Source organism: Megalobrama amblycephala, linkage group LG17 (genome assembly GCF_018812025.1).
Source record: "Megalobrama amblycephala isolate DHTTF-2021 linkage group LG17, ASM1881202v1, whole genome shotgun sequence".
NCBI lineage: Eukaryota > Metazoa > Chordata > Actinopteri > Cypriniformes > Xenocyprididae > Megalobrama > Megalobrama amblycephala.
This window is the reverse complement of record NC_063060.1, coordinates 27,693,891-27,711,045: the sequence shown is the minus strand read 5'-3', so window position 1 is coordinate 27,711,045 and position 17,155 is coordinate 27,693,891. Positions and strand designations below refer to the sequence as shown.

The 17,155-nt window shown below is 37.2% G+C and overlaps 1 protein-coding gene across 2 annotated transcripts; it reads right to left on the bottom strand.

Moving 5' to 3' along the window:
• Positions 1-363: 363 nt before the first annotated feature.
• atp1b3a (ATPase Na+/K+ transporting subunit beta 3a) lies at positions 364-15,213 on the bottom strand. Of its 2 annotated transcripts, none has more exons than XM_048164274.1 (7): positions 14,872-15,213; positions 9,367-9,495; positions 9,142-9,240; positions 8,864-9,051; positions 6,937-6,987; positions 3,683-3,769; positions 364-1,451 (listed from the first exon to the last, which is right to left on the bottom strand). In XM_048164274.1, the coding sequence occupies exons 1-7, from the start codon at positions 14,984-14,986 to the stop codon at positions 1,284-1,286; spliced, it is 837 nt and encodes a 278-aa protein (XP_048020231.1). In that variant the 5' UTR covers positions 14,987-15,213; the 3' UTR covers positions 364-1,283. The 2 variants fall into 2 exon arrangements, with proteins under 2 accessions (XP_048020231.1, XP_048020232.1); XM_048164275.1 differs by lacking the exon at positions 14,872-15,213 and adding an exon at positions 11,194-11,218.
• Positions 15,214-17,155: the final 1,942 nt, after the last annotated feature.

Below are 17,155 nucleotides of genomic sequence, written 5' to 3'. Positions count from 1 at the left end.
TATTATGCTATCTGAACCACGTTAATTATTAAGTTGATTTGACAAAAGAAAAAAAGTTGTGATAAATCATGAAAATATATATTTTTTTTATAGTGCAGCTATTAGAACTCAAAATTAAGCAGTACTAATAATAATAAATGTCTTAAATTACCATGTTGACAAGTTTGGTTTTGTTGTCTCAATTTTCAAAGGACCCCCTCGTGGCCCCAGTTTAAAGTCTCCTGGCCTAAATATGCTTCCCATAAGCACTAGTATTAATGCAAAAGGTGGCCATTCAAAAGTGTATACTAAACTTTCACAGATGACTTTGCTACTGTGGCCAGCTTAAAAAACCAACTATGTACAGACTGAAGCAGATTCCCGTCTCTGTGACTAAATGTGGTCAACTAATCAGTTGACGCAGACCGCAGATTTATTGATAGCTGCTGGCAGGAATAGACAGTGCTATGTTTGGTTGAGCACTGTGACATGGTTAAGTTAAACAAGTACGACGTATGGCACTGTATGCATGTTTCAGTACAGAAAGAGAATGAGTTCAAATGTAAATACAATCATGCTTGTATATTCTAAAGGTTTATATATCTATATTTTTGTTAAACTTTAGACAACATTGGACAACACTGTGTCTTAACGCCATCATGTGGTACATTCGGGATATAACAGACCGCCTACAACCACTACTTACTTGTGCTTTTCTTTTTATTTGTCAAAATAGCATTTTTACCAAGGTGTCAAATGGTTCTTAAGGCATCTGCATGAACGAGGATCCATGCAGAGGTTATAAATATCATTTAGGTTACAAATTTGGCCCCTTCCGTATTTCATATTTCAAAAATGTGTCAAATAATACTACTTTTTCAACATTATAACAGCAATATGACAATACGATCATTAAATATATTCACACAGAGCAACACAAACACAAAAAACACCAACCAAGGATTAAGATAGCAACTAACCCGTTTCATCAAGTACAATGTAAACAAAATCCCTTTAAGGGTACAACATAATGACGTTAAAGAATTCAAAACATCTAGGGAATGCGAGGCCCAGGGTTAAAATACAATTAAACGTTCAGAGACGCTCACATCTTCAGCAGGAAGAGGTTCTAGGCAGGAGACTAAACAGGGGGATTTATTAACAAAAATCAATCAGTCATGCCTGTCTGTGGAATGTTAAATTAGGTCCTTTAGACCTGCTGAGGACCAGCAGGACATACATTGGAGGGACAACAGGGAAAAAGTAGTGCAAGTTCCCCTTTAGTGTCCGTACCAGCAACTGCTTTATTCGGTCACCAGGACCCGAAAGGTGACGCGACCAAGAAACTTGTCACGCTCGTCGTTGTTCTTGAGGTTGGAGCCCTCTACCTTGCACTCAACAATCAACTCACTGTTGTAGTCTTCCTTCTTAAGCAACAGCTTTACAGCAACCAGAGGCTGAACGTAACCCTTCTGTTGATGATCAGAGACAGAAAAACAGAGGTCAAACGGTGTGCAAGTCACTAAACACTGAGAGAAATGTCATCTTATTGCATAATAAAATCTTCACAGGATTATTCTAGGTATAATAAAAGTTAAACTCATAATTAAAGGTAGGGTAGGCAATTTTGGAGCAGTTAGCAAAAGCAAGCTAGCTTTGAAGTCATAAGATCCCACCCTCCCTTCAGAGCGCCCTCCAAAACACACGAATGATGTGTCAGGTCGCGCACAGCCAGAGCAGATTCAGAAAATCGTCATAAGAGGCGCCATTTAATGGAGTACCCCAAGGATGACGTGTTCTTGTAGGCCAACCCGGAAGTTAGCGGCGCACGGGTTCCCTAGATTGAAAGCCTATGCATTTTTCCCATAGATTTTGGAAAATCACAGAAAATAAACTCTGTTTAACAAAGGGTTATGACACTTACACGTTTTGTCTATCAAGATAATCTTTACAAGTTAACACAACATTTATAGATTTTGAAGCCTAAATAAAGTCGTCAGATACTGACACCAAGCATCCTCAAACTTTATTTAGAAACATGCTCGCTGATTATGATCTGTGCTGTTATGAATACTTATCCACTTTTTCATGAGAAATGCTGTCCAAATGTCCCGTTTTTAATGATGACGTCTAAAGTCCACGCCAAAGGAAGTAGTCCCTTTTAGCAATTTGTTAGCAACCGGCGATTTTAAGACACAGTAAAAGTTAAAAAAAATCACAAGTGGCTTATAACTGGTGTGTTTTATGTCATAGATCAAAACGTGAAAGTATTTAGAGGCTTTGTTAACCACAGACCTTATTTCAGGCGACTTAGCAAAAACCCATTCAAAAAACCCATAGACTTTACGGCGTTGGAACCGTAAGTCCTAAAATGCTAACTCGCTTCCGGGTTTTGCCTACAAAAATGCGTCATCCCTGAGGCACTCAATTAACTTGTGTCTCAAAGCACATAACATTACAATAATAATGAATGTAAACAATTTACAGACCACTTAATTTTACCACCTGACTGCAGCAGATTCATTTTGGAGTTGATAGTGTTGACATAGAAACGCATAAATCCGAGTCTGAGGACGTGATTAGCTCCAAGTAGAATGCCATGGGCTGCCATCTCTAAATTAGGGTTACGACATGGCAAATTCAAAAACATCTCAATAACAAGTTATTTTGTTACTGACAGGAAAGTGCACAGCACATATTTACATATTCATCTAAACGCCACTCTCAGCAGCGTAGGCCACGTCTGAATGTTCGCTAACAGTATATCGCTGGTCACGTATTTCGTTTTACCCCTAAGCGAAGAACGAAAAAGGACCTCGCCGTGAGTATATTGGGGCATTAAAAGGTGGCTGCTGTTCGTTTGCGGCACTCAATGACCATCTGTCCACAACTCTGCATAGCCTTACTGAACGTGCTGATGACATGTGATGTCTGTGCAAGCAGGGTGTGTGGAGGTATGGAAATACATATGCTGACAGGCAGGTAGTACATTGTATCATTGCATTCGGACCGAATGATATTATTGGACGAACATTTTTGGTCCCGAGACTTCCTTAGATGATATATGTGCAATTATTTTATATTTAGACCACTTCTATCATTGACTGCCATCAGGATGTGAAGAGAATTTTAACCAGAATAACAAAAAATGATTATGAAAAAAAATTGCCTACCCTACCTTTAACAGAATTCTTTTTCTTATAATAATAATAATAATAATAATAATAATAATAATAATAAAAACGAGGTTATGGTAAGAAGTTAATAGGGCCAGTTTTGGAAGATTTAAAAGCAGAAATATGAAGCCTATTTTATAAAAGCAACATTAATTCTTCTATTAAAACTTTAAAACTGTATATGACTATTTTTGGGTTTATGGCATTGCATTATGGCATCAAAGTTGTAAAATTAGATACACAGAAAAGGCGATTTCTTTTCACACAAAAATCATGTTAATACATTGTTTTTTTTACCTTTTTATACAATTGAAATATTATAACATTAATGAATTTACCCCAGTTCCCTTTCATTTTATGTGCCTCATAAAATGAGGCACATAAAATGAAATTTTTTTTTTTTTTAGAAAAGGACTACTGGAATTTTTTAGTGGTAAACAACATTATGCTACAAATACAGTAGATTGAGCTCAACCTCTATTGAACCTGGAATATTGCTTTAAGCATGTGCTGAGTGCCATACTTACATGCGTCTTTTTCCCATAGTACGGGAAGTACATCCTATCAATAGTCCCCTCATGGGGGAAATACTGCATCTGAAGAGGTTTCTCACTCTGAAGAAAAGCAAGACAATACCGTCAGACAATTGAACACAACAGACTGTCATTGGGTGAAAGTGGATGATGCCCTTTGATGTACACTCCTGGGCAAAAAAAAAAAAAGGGGGGGGGCAAAAATTGCTAAACACTAAGCTTTTAATTGTCTTAATCACAAATTATTGGTCAGGAAATTAACATAATTTAAGCAAATGCACTACTTAAAAAGCCATTGCTGTCTCAGAAAAACATCAAAGACGGTTTTGGCAGAATATGGGAAGTTGTATGTGAATGTGTGGAAAACAATGAAACAAGTTGCATGGTGATTCTCCAGAGCGGTATCTTCAAAAATCTGCTGAGAAATATAATTATAAATGCATCTCTACCACAGTGAAGCATGGAGGAAGAGGTGTGGGGAGCCTTTTTAGCTGCTGATATTGGTGAGCTACTTCACTGTGGAGTAATGCTTTAATGCTTTGAAGTACAGGAGAATATTGCAGAATATCTTGCTTCCCACATTTTAAAAGAGGAATGATCAGATGTTGTTTTTCAACAAGACAATGCTCCTGTCCAAACCGCAAAAACAACCAAGAAGTGGCTTGAGAACAAGTCCATCAGGCTCATGTTTTGGCCTGCAGAATCCAGATTTGAACCCTCTAGTGAATCTTTGGACTCACATTAAACAAACGAACTGGGAGACATTTTTCAACTACTCATGAACCCATAACTCATGAAGCCATAACATTGAGTGGAACAACACTGGCCGTTCTTCCAGTAAAAAGCTGTTTAACCACACGGCTTAAACATTTAAAGAAAACAAAGGGGAAGGATATTCCGTGCCAAGTTACTTTATCTACAGCATTCGTGCAAATCGTGCCAATTTCATGACCAGTGATTTGTGAATAAAATGGTTAAGACCATTAAAAGACCACTAAATAGTTTGCCATTTTTGCCTTGGCCCTTTTTTTTTTTGCCCAGGAGTATAGGTGTAACACTAATATAAATCATCCATATGAAATAAAGCAGCTGCAGTGCAATAATACATTTGAATGCAGTGCATAATGTTTCCCAGCAGAAGACAGACAAAGCAGACTGTTGCTTTGGAGAAAACAAGTCATGCTGCTGCTTTGCCATGCTAAATGAATAACAATTTGTCCTAGTATTAGCCATCCATCTTAATCAAAAGTAGCATTAGCAACTCATCTAAGAAAATATCGCGAGAATGGACAATTAATTAATTCTGATTAGGGATGTACAAGATATCGGCCGATATTACAGATTTGTTCAATTTGTACTGGTTGATATTAGGTATTTAATTGTGCACATAATTTCCTCTATTTTACATTTCGATTACCTTTGCCACCATCTAATGCTCACTTAAAGTTACTCTTTAAAACACTAATAATACAATAACAGTTATGTTTAATCTTTAGCAAATTTCATACTGCACAATAAAATGTTCAATAAGCTCGCCTGTAACATTTAAAATGACTGATCTTAATTTTTAGTGATTTATTTTTAATTCATTTTATTATATTTTAGATCATATTTAACATATCTGTGCATCCCTAATTCTGACAAGATGTTATTTCTATGTTGAGGCTTGCAGAAATTTTGAAGTAAGAAATGACAGCATATAAAAAGAGACATGCTCAATCACATTGGTAGCGAACGACCAGGTGAATGAGAGAGACCATATATACAGTGATCTTACCCATCACTTTACTAAGGAGTTCAACTGGCAGCATGCAATTGAGACATGAGAGGAAAAGAAAAAAAAAAACACTCTTGAGAGAGGATGGACTAACAATTAGAAATCCAAGCAGGAGACATAACAACATATAAATCAAACCTTAAAGCTGAAATCCATAAGAAAACTGCAGAAAACACTGATAATTACAAACACCCAACAGGTTCTGCTCCAACAGTGGCTGTTTTGCAGAGCAATTAAACACCTTAAAAGGGTGAGAGTTGTGTGGGGACCAATCAGACCTCTGCTTTGCTGGCATCTTATGTTATCATTGGCCATGTGATTTTTACCTTCATTGTAGCTTGGAGTGAGCAAACCAAAAGCAATCATGATTAAGGAATATTATTTGGTAGACGAGAAAAATTGTGGGAGAAGCCAAGACTTAACAGGGAGGTCATTTGCAGATCAAGTATGAGCCTGTTTTAGTTCTTTAAAGGGATAGTTCACCCAAAAATGAAAATTTGATGTTTATCTGCTTACCCCCAGAGCATCCAAGATGTAGGTGTCTTTGTTTCTTCAGTAGAACACAAATGATGATTTTTAACTGCAACCGCTGCCGTCTGTCAGTGGTATAATTCAAGTCAGCGGGAACTTGGACTGTAAGAGTAAATAAAACACGACAGACAAATCCAAATTAAACCCTGCGGCTCGTGACGACACATTGATGTCCTAAGACGCGAAACGATCGTTTTGTGCAAGAAACCGAACAGTATTTATATCATTTTTTACCTCTAATACACCACTATGTCCAATGGCATTCATCACTCGATTCATGAGGTCTGATCATTGAAGTATATGCGCGAGACATTACTGCCGTTGTCAGAGCGCGATCAGACCTCACGAATCGAGTGATGAATGCAGTTGGACATAGTGGTGTATTAGAGGTAAAAAATGATATAAATACTGTTCGGTTTCTCGCACAAACCGATCGTTTCGTGTCTAAGGACATCAATGTGTTGTCACGAGCCGCAGGGTTAAATTTGGATTTGTCTGTCGTGTTTTATTTACTCTTATAGTCCAAGTTCCCGCTGACTTGCATTATACCACTGACAGACGGCAGCGGTTGCAGTTAAAAATCATCAATTGTGTTCTACTGAAGAAACAAAGACACCTACATCTTGGATGCGCTGGGGGTAAGCAGATAATCATCAAATTTTCATTTTTGGGTGAACTATCCCTTTAACTGTGATTACACTGAGAAACAGCCAGCATGTGATCATCTCTTAGGACAAGGTTTGTGTTGAGGCATTTGTGCTTTTTAGTTCCATTTGCTAAGTTTCTCTTATAAATTGCAGCTTTAAACCACAAAAAACACCACGGATACAAACTTATACATTTTTTTTATGATCTTGTATAGTCTACTATATCTTAATATCAGAAATGTTAATTAAATTCTTTAATATACACCCCTATTAAACAGGTTTACAATTGTTACCTTTGTTGTGCAGTTGATGTACGGATCTCCAGCCGGCTTAAGACCAATGACCTGAGGGTTAAGAATGACACAAAATCAGCCTGATTCACCCTCAATCAGTAAGTGGATATAAATACCCAGCCATTTTGAAATATTAATGTTACGTGCCAGTTTTTCTCTTGAAGAAAATAATATAATAATGCATAATTCATTTGGAATTAAATATTTTGTATACAGCACCATTCAAATGTTTGGGGTTTAATAATTTTGAAAGATGTATGTCAATATATTTTAAAATGTAATGTGATGGCAAAGCTGAATTTTTAGCACTCCAGTCTTTCTTTCTTTCTTTCTTTCTTAATGCCACACCAGTTTCTATGGCTATATTCATGGCGAGAGCCAGGTTTAGTTATTCAAAAATAAAACTAAGTAAGTAATTTTTTCTAAAAACATTCAAATTAAATTTGGATTTACTTTTCAAAGGAATCAATAGAATAAAACAAGTTCCTCAAAGGGGTAGAAGTATTAGTAAAATATGTTTAATGGACGATGGATTCTCTGAAAAGACGAACACTTGATGAACAAAGAACGAACAAGGAATCTTCTCCTGATAGTAAAGATGTATGTGTGAGTCTTGAGTGTCCTATCCATCATTGTGTGTCAATGACTTGATCCCAGCAATTATTATAAGAGAATGCATGTCTTATCCCAACATAAAGATTTATTTGACGTAATTTGTTGTTTAAGCACTGACGCATTTAATGTTGCTTTCAGATCTGTGAAAGGTATAGAGCATTTTAATGGTTCGGTAGTTAACGCTTCTTTGGCAGCACTGTCTGCTTGCTCATTACCAGAGATTCCTGAGCAGCCAGGTACCCAGCAGAAAATTATATTATAATTATTGGTCCCACCTTATATTAGGTGGCCTTAACTACTATGTACTTAATTAAAAAAAAATAAGTACAATGTACTTATTGTGTTCATAATGTATTGCAAAACACTTTTGCAGCTATTGAGGTGGGATACGGGTAAGGTTAGGGACAGTTTTGTTGTATGGGTAGATTTAAGGTGTAAGGGATGGTAGGTAATTACAGAAATTAATTACAGATGTAATTACATGCAGGTAATTTTTTAAATATAAGTACAATGTAAAAACATGCATGTACTCAATAAGTGCATTGTATCAAATGAATCATTTAAATATAAGTACATAGTAGTTATGGCCACCTAATATAAAGTGGGACCCAATTCTTTGATTCAAGAGATGACAATTTGATTCAAATCTTCACAATTGTTGGCTCATTGGTTTTCATAGATTCCAATGCTTCAAAACATGATTTGGAATCAGTTATTTAAAAAAATCCTGTTGTGAAATGAACTTCAATGCCCTGATGCAGTTGATTTGTAGCAAAATCTGTTTCCCCTCGATTTCCAGATTTAGATCCATCTGTGTATATTGGGATATGTTGTGGGAACATTGCCGTTATATCCAGAAATTGCTGGTGATAATCATTCGGATGAGTTTTTGATTTTGGTTTCTTGCCAAATCCAGATGGATGTTGGGCTTTTTGAGATCACGTGGATGAATTTTTGCAAAAATTTGTCTGTTTCCAAATGTTAAAATCCACTTTCAGATTCTCCATATGGGTTTTAATGCATAGACCAAATAGACGGATGTAACTTGGCTTTCAATATTATTCAGTGCTGACTTGAAAAAAACTGCTGAATAGGTTGGGTTTTCCCTAAATTTGGTTTGCTAACATATTGCAAATTTAACCATCTGATTTTCCAAGGAAGGTTCATTGGCTTCCACAAATAGACTTTGGATTAATGATATTCTGTAGGCTAGTTGTATTCCTTGGTGGTGTACAGTATTCAAAACTCGTACTAATGAAAAAATCTTATTGACCCCAAACTTTTGAATGGTAGTGTATGTAGGGTTACTCACCCTATTCATCTTGACAATAACGCACGGCTGTCCTTTAGCATAGCCGAAAGTGTTGTCCTCCATCCCGGAGCAATGGTGGAGTAAACTCCTCCTAAACTGGCACACCTTCTTCTGAGGTTCTCCATCCTGCTCAGAGTACTGACCCGCCATACACAAGTCATTTTTGGCTTGCTCTGAGTCATTATACTCTGGAAAGGGTAAAAACAGACAAACTATAAATATACAAGACAATATTATATGCAACCAGATGAGAAATGATTAAAAAAAAGAGCACTCACGTTGCAGAAACGATTCCAGATGCTGGACGTACTGGCCATATTCAAGAGATTCTGATCTGTTAAAAACTATATTCAAAGTGTTTGGCCTGATAACCAACCCTGCGAAAAAGAAAAAGTTAGATATACATTAAGTTTATTTAGTAGACCTTTTTAAAAAAAAGAAAAATTCAAAACGGAGAAATATGTACCGCAAAGAGACCTTTTAATTTTCTTTTTGTAACTCACCTGGGGACGCGACACGATCTTGATACTTTGGCGTGTCGTCATTCAGCATCTGAAGCATCGCCCACATAGTGAAGACAAACATGGCAGCCAAGAAGCCATAGAAGACCAAGTAAAAGAGGAGGATGAGGCCTGAAAGACAGTACCTTTTATCATTTATTGCTAGGAAGAACAGAATTGATTAGACCCCTACTAAAAAGCATACATTTACACAATAGAAAATAAACATAACCAACCAATGCATTCATTACAGAACCAACCAATGCATAACATTTTGCTGGGTTTTCAAATGGAGCTCATTTTAATCTGACAGCATGCATTACTAGCTTATCCATTTTCAGTTTAGTTCTCTCTGAGATACTTAATTCTGATTGGTCAATTTCAGTCAATTAAAGCTATACTATGTAACTTTTTTGTTTAAAAAAAAAAAAAAAAAAAAAAAAATGAGAGCCAGCCTACGTTTTTGACAGACGTGATTATAAAACATGCTAGAGATGTCCGAAATGCTTTTTGCATAGTTCATTATACTTATTTTACGGACTGAAGTTTTATTACACGTTACTCAGAGACGCAAATTCGTCGACTTTTGACAATCAAGATCTTTTTTTCACTAGGAAAGGTGTGGTTTTGATGCACAAACTTGTTTTAATTGTCCCTCATAACAAAAATCTTTTAAATCCATGAGAAATGCAGATTCTGTTGTAAATAATAGTGAAAAATCACTTTTTAAAACTGCTGTTACATTATTACCTCTTAACAGATTTTGACTCATTTATATTTTAGGCTGTATGGAAGGATTTCATGGGAAATTGCATACATAGGTCAGTCGCCTGCAAGTGTCACATTATATTCCTACACACTGAAAAGTAGCTCTGGCTACTGTGGCGCTTGGTGTGAGTGGCGTAAAGCTGAAAGTTTGTTGTCACAGTGAACTAAAAAAATTTCCCACAAATCATTCAAAGCAGAAAACCTCTAGGGAGACACCAGCTGTAAAAACAAAAGCGGTGTCCAAATTCAGAGGCTTCATCCTTCGAAGACTGCGTTCGAAAGGCCAAATGTGTCACAGCAGCATGACAAAGGCTGTCCCAAATCAAAGGCTCCTTCAGACGTGGCCTCGAAATGCGTGGATAGAATGAGTGAATTAGTGATGTCCAGTTCGGGAACGAATCAGACTTCTTTTTAGTGAACTGGTTGATGTTTCTAATAAGTAAATAGATAGAAACATTTGGGGTTTGAGTCTGTACACTCATCATGTTGTAGTAACAAAGTGTTGTCAAGTTATGTTTACTATAGGCTTTGTTTTACTCATAAATTGAAAAGCCAGATTTTAAAACCCCATAGGAAAATCTCGAGGGAACCAGTGGCGAATTAGTCTTCCGGGTTTTGACGTCATCTCTGCACCACTGTATTGGGACCATCCTTAGAATTCAAAGGACCCAGCTAAAGAAATCATTATTTATGTGACCATCTGTTCTGTTAAGATGTCCTTTATCATTAGCTATGTTTCCATCCACCTATTTTTATGTGCATTTTGGGATAGCAAATCGCAAATATTAGGTTGCTTTCACTTTAAGATCTACAGTAGGCCAAATGCATGGATCCAATACTGATACATGTCCCAAACTTGTTCACTCAAGACATAACTGACAATATGGACATTTAGGCATAATTACGTGTGAATTTGACTGTTCACGCGCTGACAGGCAGCAAACGCACGCACAGAATCCGCAGCCAGTCTGACATCGGTCCGTGTGTCAGTACCGAATTGAGTTTGTGGTATACAGCGCTTTTATTAACTCCTTTTTGTGCTATCAGGCATTTCATACTTACTATTTGGTCAGTCATCCATCTTGCATAATCACTTTGCCAGGTTTTTAGCACTTATGTGAGACGACAGGTGAGAAAGATTCACATTCACAAAGACTACATACGTCTGTATCTTCATGAAAATGATCAATTACAGCTTTAAATAAATCAGGGATTATTCAATTAGGTAATATTATTTATTTTTGTGATTAAAATGTTTTGCGGAATCGCAAAAAACTGGAGGACTATTAGCTGAAGAATAAAATAGGTTTTATGTTTCTGTGGTACAATCCGAAAGAAATTCACGCCAATAACACGAAAGCTGATTGGCTGCAAGTTAAGTTGCATGTTGTCTCATTTGTAATCATAATACAGCCAAGTATATTTAGCAAAAGAAAGAACTACAACAACAGGAAAAATTAAAAAAAACATTATAAAGTGCTGTGGGAGCATTTCAATAAGCATTAGAGGTAGCGTTACTTGGACATACGAAAAGTAAGACCTGTTTAAAATTATTTAAGACCTAGATACATCAGTGAGTTTAAAACTTTTTAAGGCTGCGCGGAAACCCTGTAATTCAGGGATGCGTTCCCCAAAGCCCGGGGTATAATTAATTTTTTTACGCATACGTTAGTGTACGCGCACAGTCGAACGCACAGCCTTGAAAAGTATACTTCATTCGACGCATGCGCAGTTCCGGTCTGTTCTGTTTATTCAGTTTTTCTTTGACTACCTTGTGAATCGACGTTCTCTTTTGTTCTCTTCGACTCACTGGATGGAAACGCTGCTTCATTTGCAAATGTTTTGTGCGATATTCTACTTTTGCGCACAAGTTAAATTCACAACTTCGGATGGGAACCTGAAGGAAACATAGCTAGTGTGTACACCGGTGCATCCTACCACATTCATCCGCGCAGAAAAGCAGAGCCGAAACACAAGCAAAACAATGGGTCTTATTCACTAAGTATGCGAAATCTGTGTATGAACATTTTCACGAACAAATCACGATTCACAAAAAACTTTCGTACTAAAATTTATTCTAAATTAAAAAAAAAAAAGAAAAAAAAAATATATATATATATATATATATATATATATATATATATATATATATATATATATATATATATAGGAACAACTGAAACCACACATAAGCAAAAAACAATTTCTCTGTGCGCCCTTAGAAATGTGTTAAGAATATTTCATCTTAACATGACTATATTATATTATATAAAATTAGATAATACAATTATTAAATAATACAATTTAATTTTCGTCTTGAATACATTTAATCATACAGTGAAGTTGTGTTATAGCTTCAGCTGTGAGGTTTCACTGAATAACGCAGATTTAAAGGTACAATATGTAATACTTTTGGCCACTAGAGGTCGCTAGAAGCAAAACAAAGGCGTAGCTTGATGACACCAAGTTTGAGAGCGGAATCTTGGGACATGTGATCTCCATCTCAACGGACGGTGCAAAAGAATAGGGATTGGAGTCGGGAAATCATGTTCATGGATGCAATTATTAACATTACTGTAGTATGAAGCAGAGCAGGACTGAGTGTTGTGGGAGCTGAACGAGGCCGCTGGAGCAATTGCGAGCAGTGGAACTTTTATTATGCCACAGTCGTCGGCGCCGCTTCTGCTTTTCCGCTCATGAGTGTGAGGTAATGCAGCTCTGTTTATCATATTAGATACATTTGAGTGTGTTGAAAATTATGTTATAGCGTTACTCTGTGCATTTGCTCGGTGGCTGCTGTGAGACACTGTTGCACACTGCAGTAAGATAGATTGATTTTAGAATATCATATTAAACATTGGATGTCTTGTGTTGATAAATGGCATGCAATTCATTTTAAAACGTATTGTATGATGGAGAAAATTATGTGTTACTGTTAATAAAAATAAAGCTGCATCTGATTATGCTATGTTAGCTATTTGACAAAATAGTGTTTTTCTCTGAGGCGGTACTCAAAAAAAAAAAAAAAAAAAATCAAGAAAATTAGATTTAAACAATAAGACTAAACGTGTTGAGCTATATAACAACAAATCCTTTTCTATCTATAAATATATCAAAACAGTTGTTCCCTTGTCTAAAACGTGTATTATGTTAAAGCGTCTTTGGTGTTTCTATGGTTTCTACAAAATAAAACCGGAAACCGAGGGTAACGCGGGTATGACGCAATTGAGAGGCGACTCCTCACACGTCCCGGAGCCTGGTTAAAATTGCAATTTTCTCACGATTTACAAATAGTAGGAAACATATGGGATATTGTAAGTACTCAAGTGAACAAAATGTATAACACTGGCCTAGTGGTTTTTGGATATTTTACTGCAAAAATATTACATATTGCACCTTTAAGCTCTGCTAATGAAAGGGATGACACATGGCATTGCTCGAGGATCTGGCGAGAGCAGGTCTGAGCGGCATATCGATCTGTTTTTGTTTGTTTGTTAGCTAAAGCATTCATTTAGAGATAATAAAGATTTTTTTTTTTTTAATGTGAAAATAATTAGTCATTTATTTCATATATATTCACTTGTAGTAAAATAACGTTACAGTCCCATTCAGCAGTTGATCTTTTTGCCAGTAAAAATCGAAGGTGTCATTCGAACAGAAGGTTCAGTGAGGCGCGAAAACTGGAAGATTCCCCACAGGCCAGCCGACGTCACAGCACTCAGCAACGCCGCTTTGATGTTACCGAGCGCTCTGACGATGCCATTTAGGTCTATCTTCAAAACGAACAAAAATGAATGGGTTTTTGAATCGGGGTCATTATTTTGACAGACTGAAAGCGTTTAATTCCTCTAGGCTTTTAATCATTTAGACGCGCACTGGTATCGTCAAGATAATCAGTTGAATTGACTAGGCATAATAGGCCTTAGGTCAATAAGGACAAGAGAAGGTTAATGACACTATAGCCATTCTCTCGTTAAGCAGTGAACACAGTATATCAATTATGAGAGTTTCTGACGATCCAGTTATTTTTAAGGACAAAATTATTTATTTATATCAGCGCACAAATAAATAAATATATGTATGTAGATTACAACCATACTGCTAAGCTTATTTTGCCACTGAGCCAGTGTCTAATGATGTTTATTAGCGTCAGCAGTCAGCACACGCTCCTTTTTCATTCAGTGAATTGTGACTGCGAAACATGGGCAATGGTGGTTTCGTTCCATTTTAAAACCTAAAAAATTATATCTTAAAAAATACTGACATTACAGAACTGCTGCCGCTTCTAATTTTTGTAACATTTATATTTGTGACATTTTTTCGAACATAATTTTGTAACAAATATTGATTCAACATGTTTAACGTTAGATCATTGTGGGTTTTACCCGTGAGAATCTGCTACGACCTGAAGACGTTGAGCATTGAGCAACATATTTACACTGTAGATAACTCAAAACGCAGATGATGAGATGAGATGAGATGAGAAGACATTAAAATGCCACTGATGTCATCAGTGAACGAGTTGATGACATTAAGATGTCGGAATGCCTGAGATAACGATCGCTTTGGTCATTTTCAGCGCACACTGGTCTTCATTCGTGACCCTAGGGGGTCTTGGTGTTTTAAGCTTGTAGTTCAACAGTTTATTCCTGTCATAAAATCTGCCTTGATTATTTATGTAAACTGCGCATTTCTTCAAGAGCATGAATGACGCCGTTGGTAGGGTTCGTGTCAACTCACCCCAATTTCTTGCAGTTCGACCGAAGAATTGTCCAGTTCTTGGATTGTAGATCACGTCTTTCCAGCTGCTTTCGGGCTCTTTGCCCTCCACTGGTTTTTCGCTCTTTTTAGACATGCTGTAATTTAGGCGCAGCTGATGGGAAAAGACGCTGTGTGTGTGATGCGACCTGTGTGATGAGGCTGAATTCAGTGGGCTGATGCCCTGATGAAGGAGCGAAGAACCTCTGTCCTGTGACGTCTCCAAATGTGCTGCTATGTTCCTGATTCCAAACTGGTACAACAAACCGGACCGACAGCAGCACGTTATGTTGTGGGGGAGGGAACGAAGGGGCAGCTGTTTTGCGCATGCGTAAACATTGCAACCGTGGAATTGCTACAAATTGATTGAGACTTTTTTTACCGATGATCCTGATGATCATGTATTTGTAATGCATGCTATATCGTATCAGATGGTAATATCATGGTACTGAACGATTAGGCTACCATATTCATATACCATGCTTTTACAAGATATTCATACAAATACTCTTGCCTGCCCTTACGAAAATTAACCATGGTTTTCTCATAGTAAAACCATTGTTATTCCTGGTTACCATGGAATAACTACAAGAACCATTTTTTGTAAGGGTTGTGGTCACAGACAGAACTTGGCTTAAGCCAGGAGTAAGCCTTAAAGGTGCAATATGTAAGAATTTTGCAGTAAAATATCCAAAAACCACTAGGCCAGTGTTATATATTTTGTTTACTTGAGTACTTACAATATCCCAAATGTTTCCAACTATTTGTAAATCGTGAGAAAATTGCAATTTTAACTAAGGCTCCGGGACGTGTGAGGAGTCGCCTGTCTATTGCGTCATTAACCCTCGGTCTGCCTCGGTTTCTGGTTTTATTTTGTAGAAACCATGGAAACACCAAAGAAAGATGCTTTAATATATTTACACGTTTTAATAGACAAGGGAACAACTGTTTTGATATATTTATAGACAGAAAAACTAATTATTGTTATATAGCTCCACACGTTTAGTCTTATTGTTTCAATCTAATTTTCTTGATTTTTTGTGAGTACCATGCTTTACCATGCCTCAAAGAAAACACTATTTTGTGAAGTAGCTAACATAGCACAATCAGATGCAGCTTTATTTTTATTTTAACAGTAATACATAATTTTCTCCATCATACACTATGTTTTAAAATGAATTGCATGCCATTTATTAACACAAGCCATCCAGCATTTAATATGATATTCTAAAATCGATCTATCTTAAGGCTGATTTATACTTCTGCGTCGAGTGTACGCCGTAGCAACGGCGTAGGCTGTGCGTAGCACGCGTAGCCTATATGACGTAGCCTGACGTGCACCTCTTCAAAAATGTAACAACACGTCAATTCTACGTGGACCGCAAGTGCTGTGACTGGTCTGCTAGAACCACTTCCTCGGGTCAAAAAACTGGCGCGGAGCACTCGGAGAAGAGCGAGCACTTTCAACTTCCATATGAATGAAAAAACACTCTGTTTCAGAGGACACATGAAGTCAAACTGCAACAAAAGTCATTACTTATTTGCCGCTTCTCTGACAACATACATGACGAGCTGCTTCTTCTTCGGCTTTTGTTTTGATACTAAACATGACCACGGACACTGCCTCCTAGTGGTCTGCATGCACGTCGACGTGGACAACGACGTAGAAGTATAAATGAAAACAGACGCATTGCCTATGGCGCAGAGGCTCCAGCGTAGGTCCGACGCACAAGTATAAATCAGCCTTTACTGCAGTGTGGAACAAGCGTCTTACAGCAGCCGCCGAGCGAGCGCACAGAGTAACGTTATAACATAATTTTCAACGCTCTCAAATGTATCTAATATAATAAACAGAGCTGCGTTACCTCATACTCATGACCAGAAAAGCGGAAGCGTAAAAGTCCCGCTGCTCGTGAGTGTGTTGCGCAGTCACTCCAGCGACCTCGTTCAGCTCTCACAACACTCGGCACTGCTCTGCTTCATATTACAGTAACGTTAAAAATCGCATCAATGAACATGATTTCTTCCCGACTCCAATCCCTATTCTTTTGCACCAGCTGTGAGGTGAAGACCACATGTCCCAAGATTCCACGCTCAAACTTGGCGTCATCAAGCCACGCCTTTGTTTTGAATAGGCCTCTAGCGGACAGAAATCTTACATATTACACCTTTAATTAAATTAGGACATTTATTCCTGGTTTCACAGACAGGGCTTAAGCCTAGTCCCAGACTAAAATGCATGTTTGAGCTGTCTTAAGTGAAACCT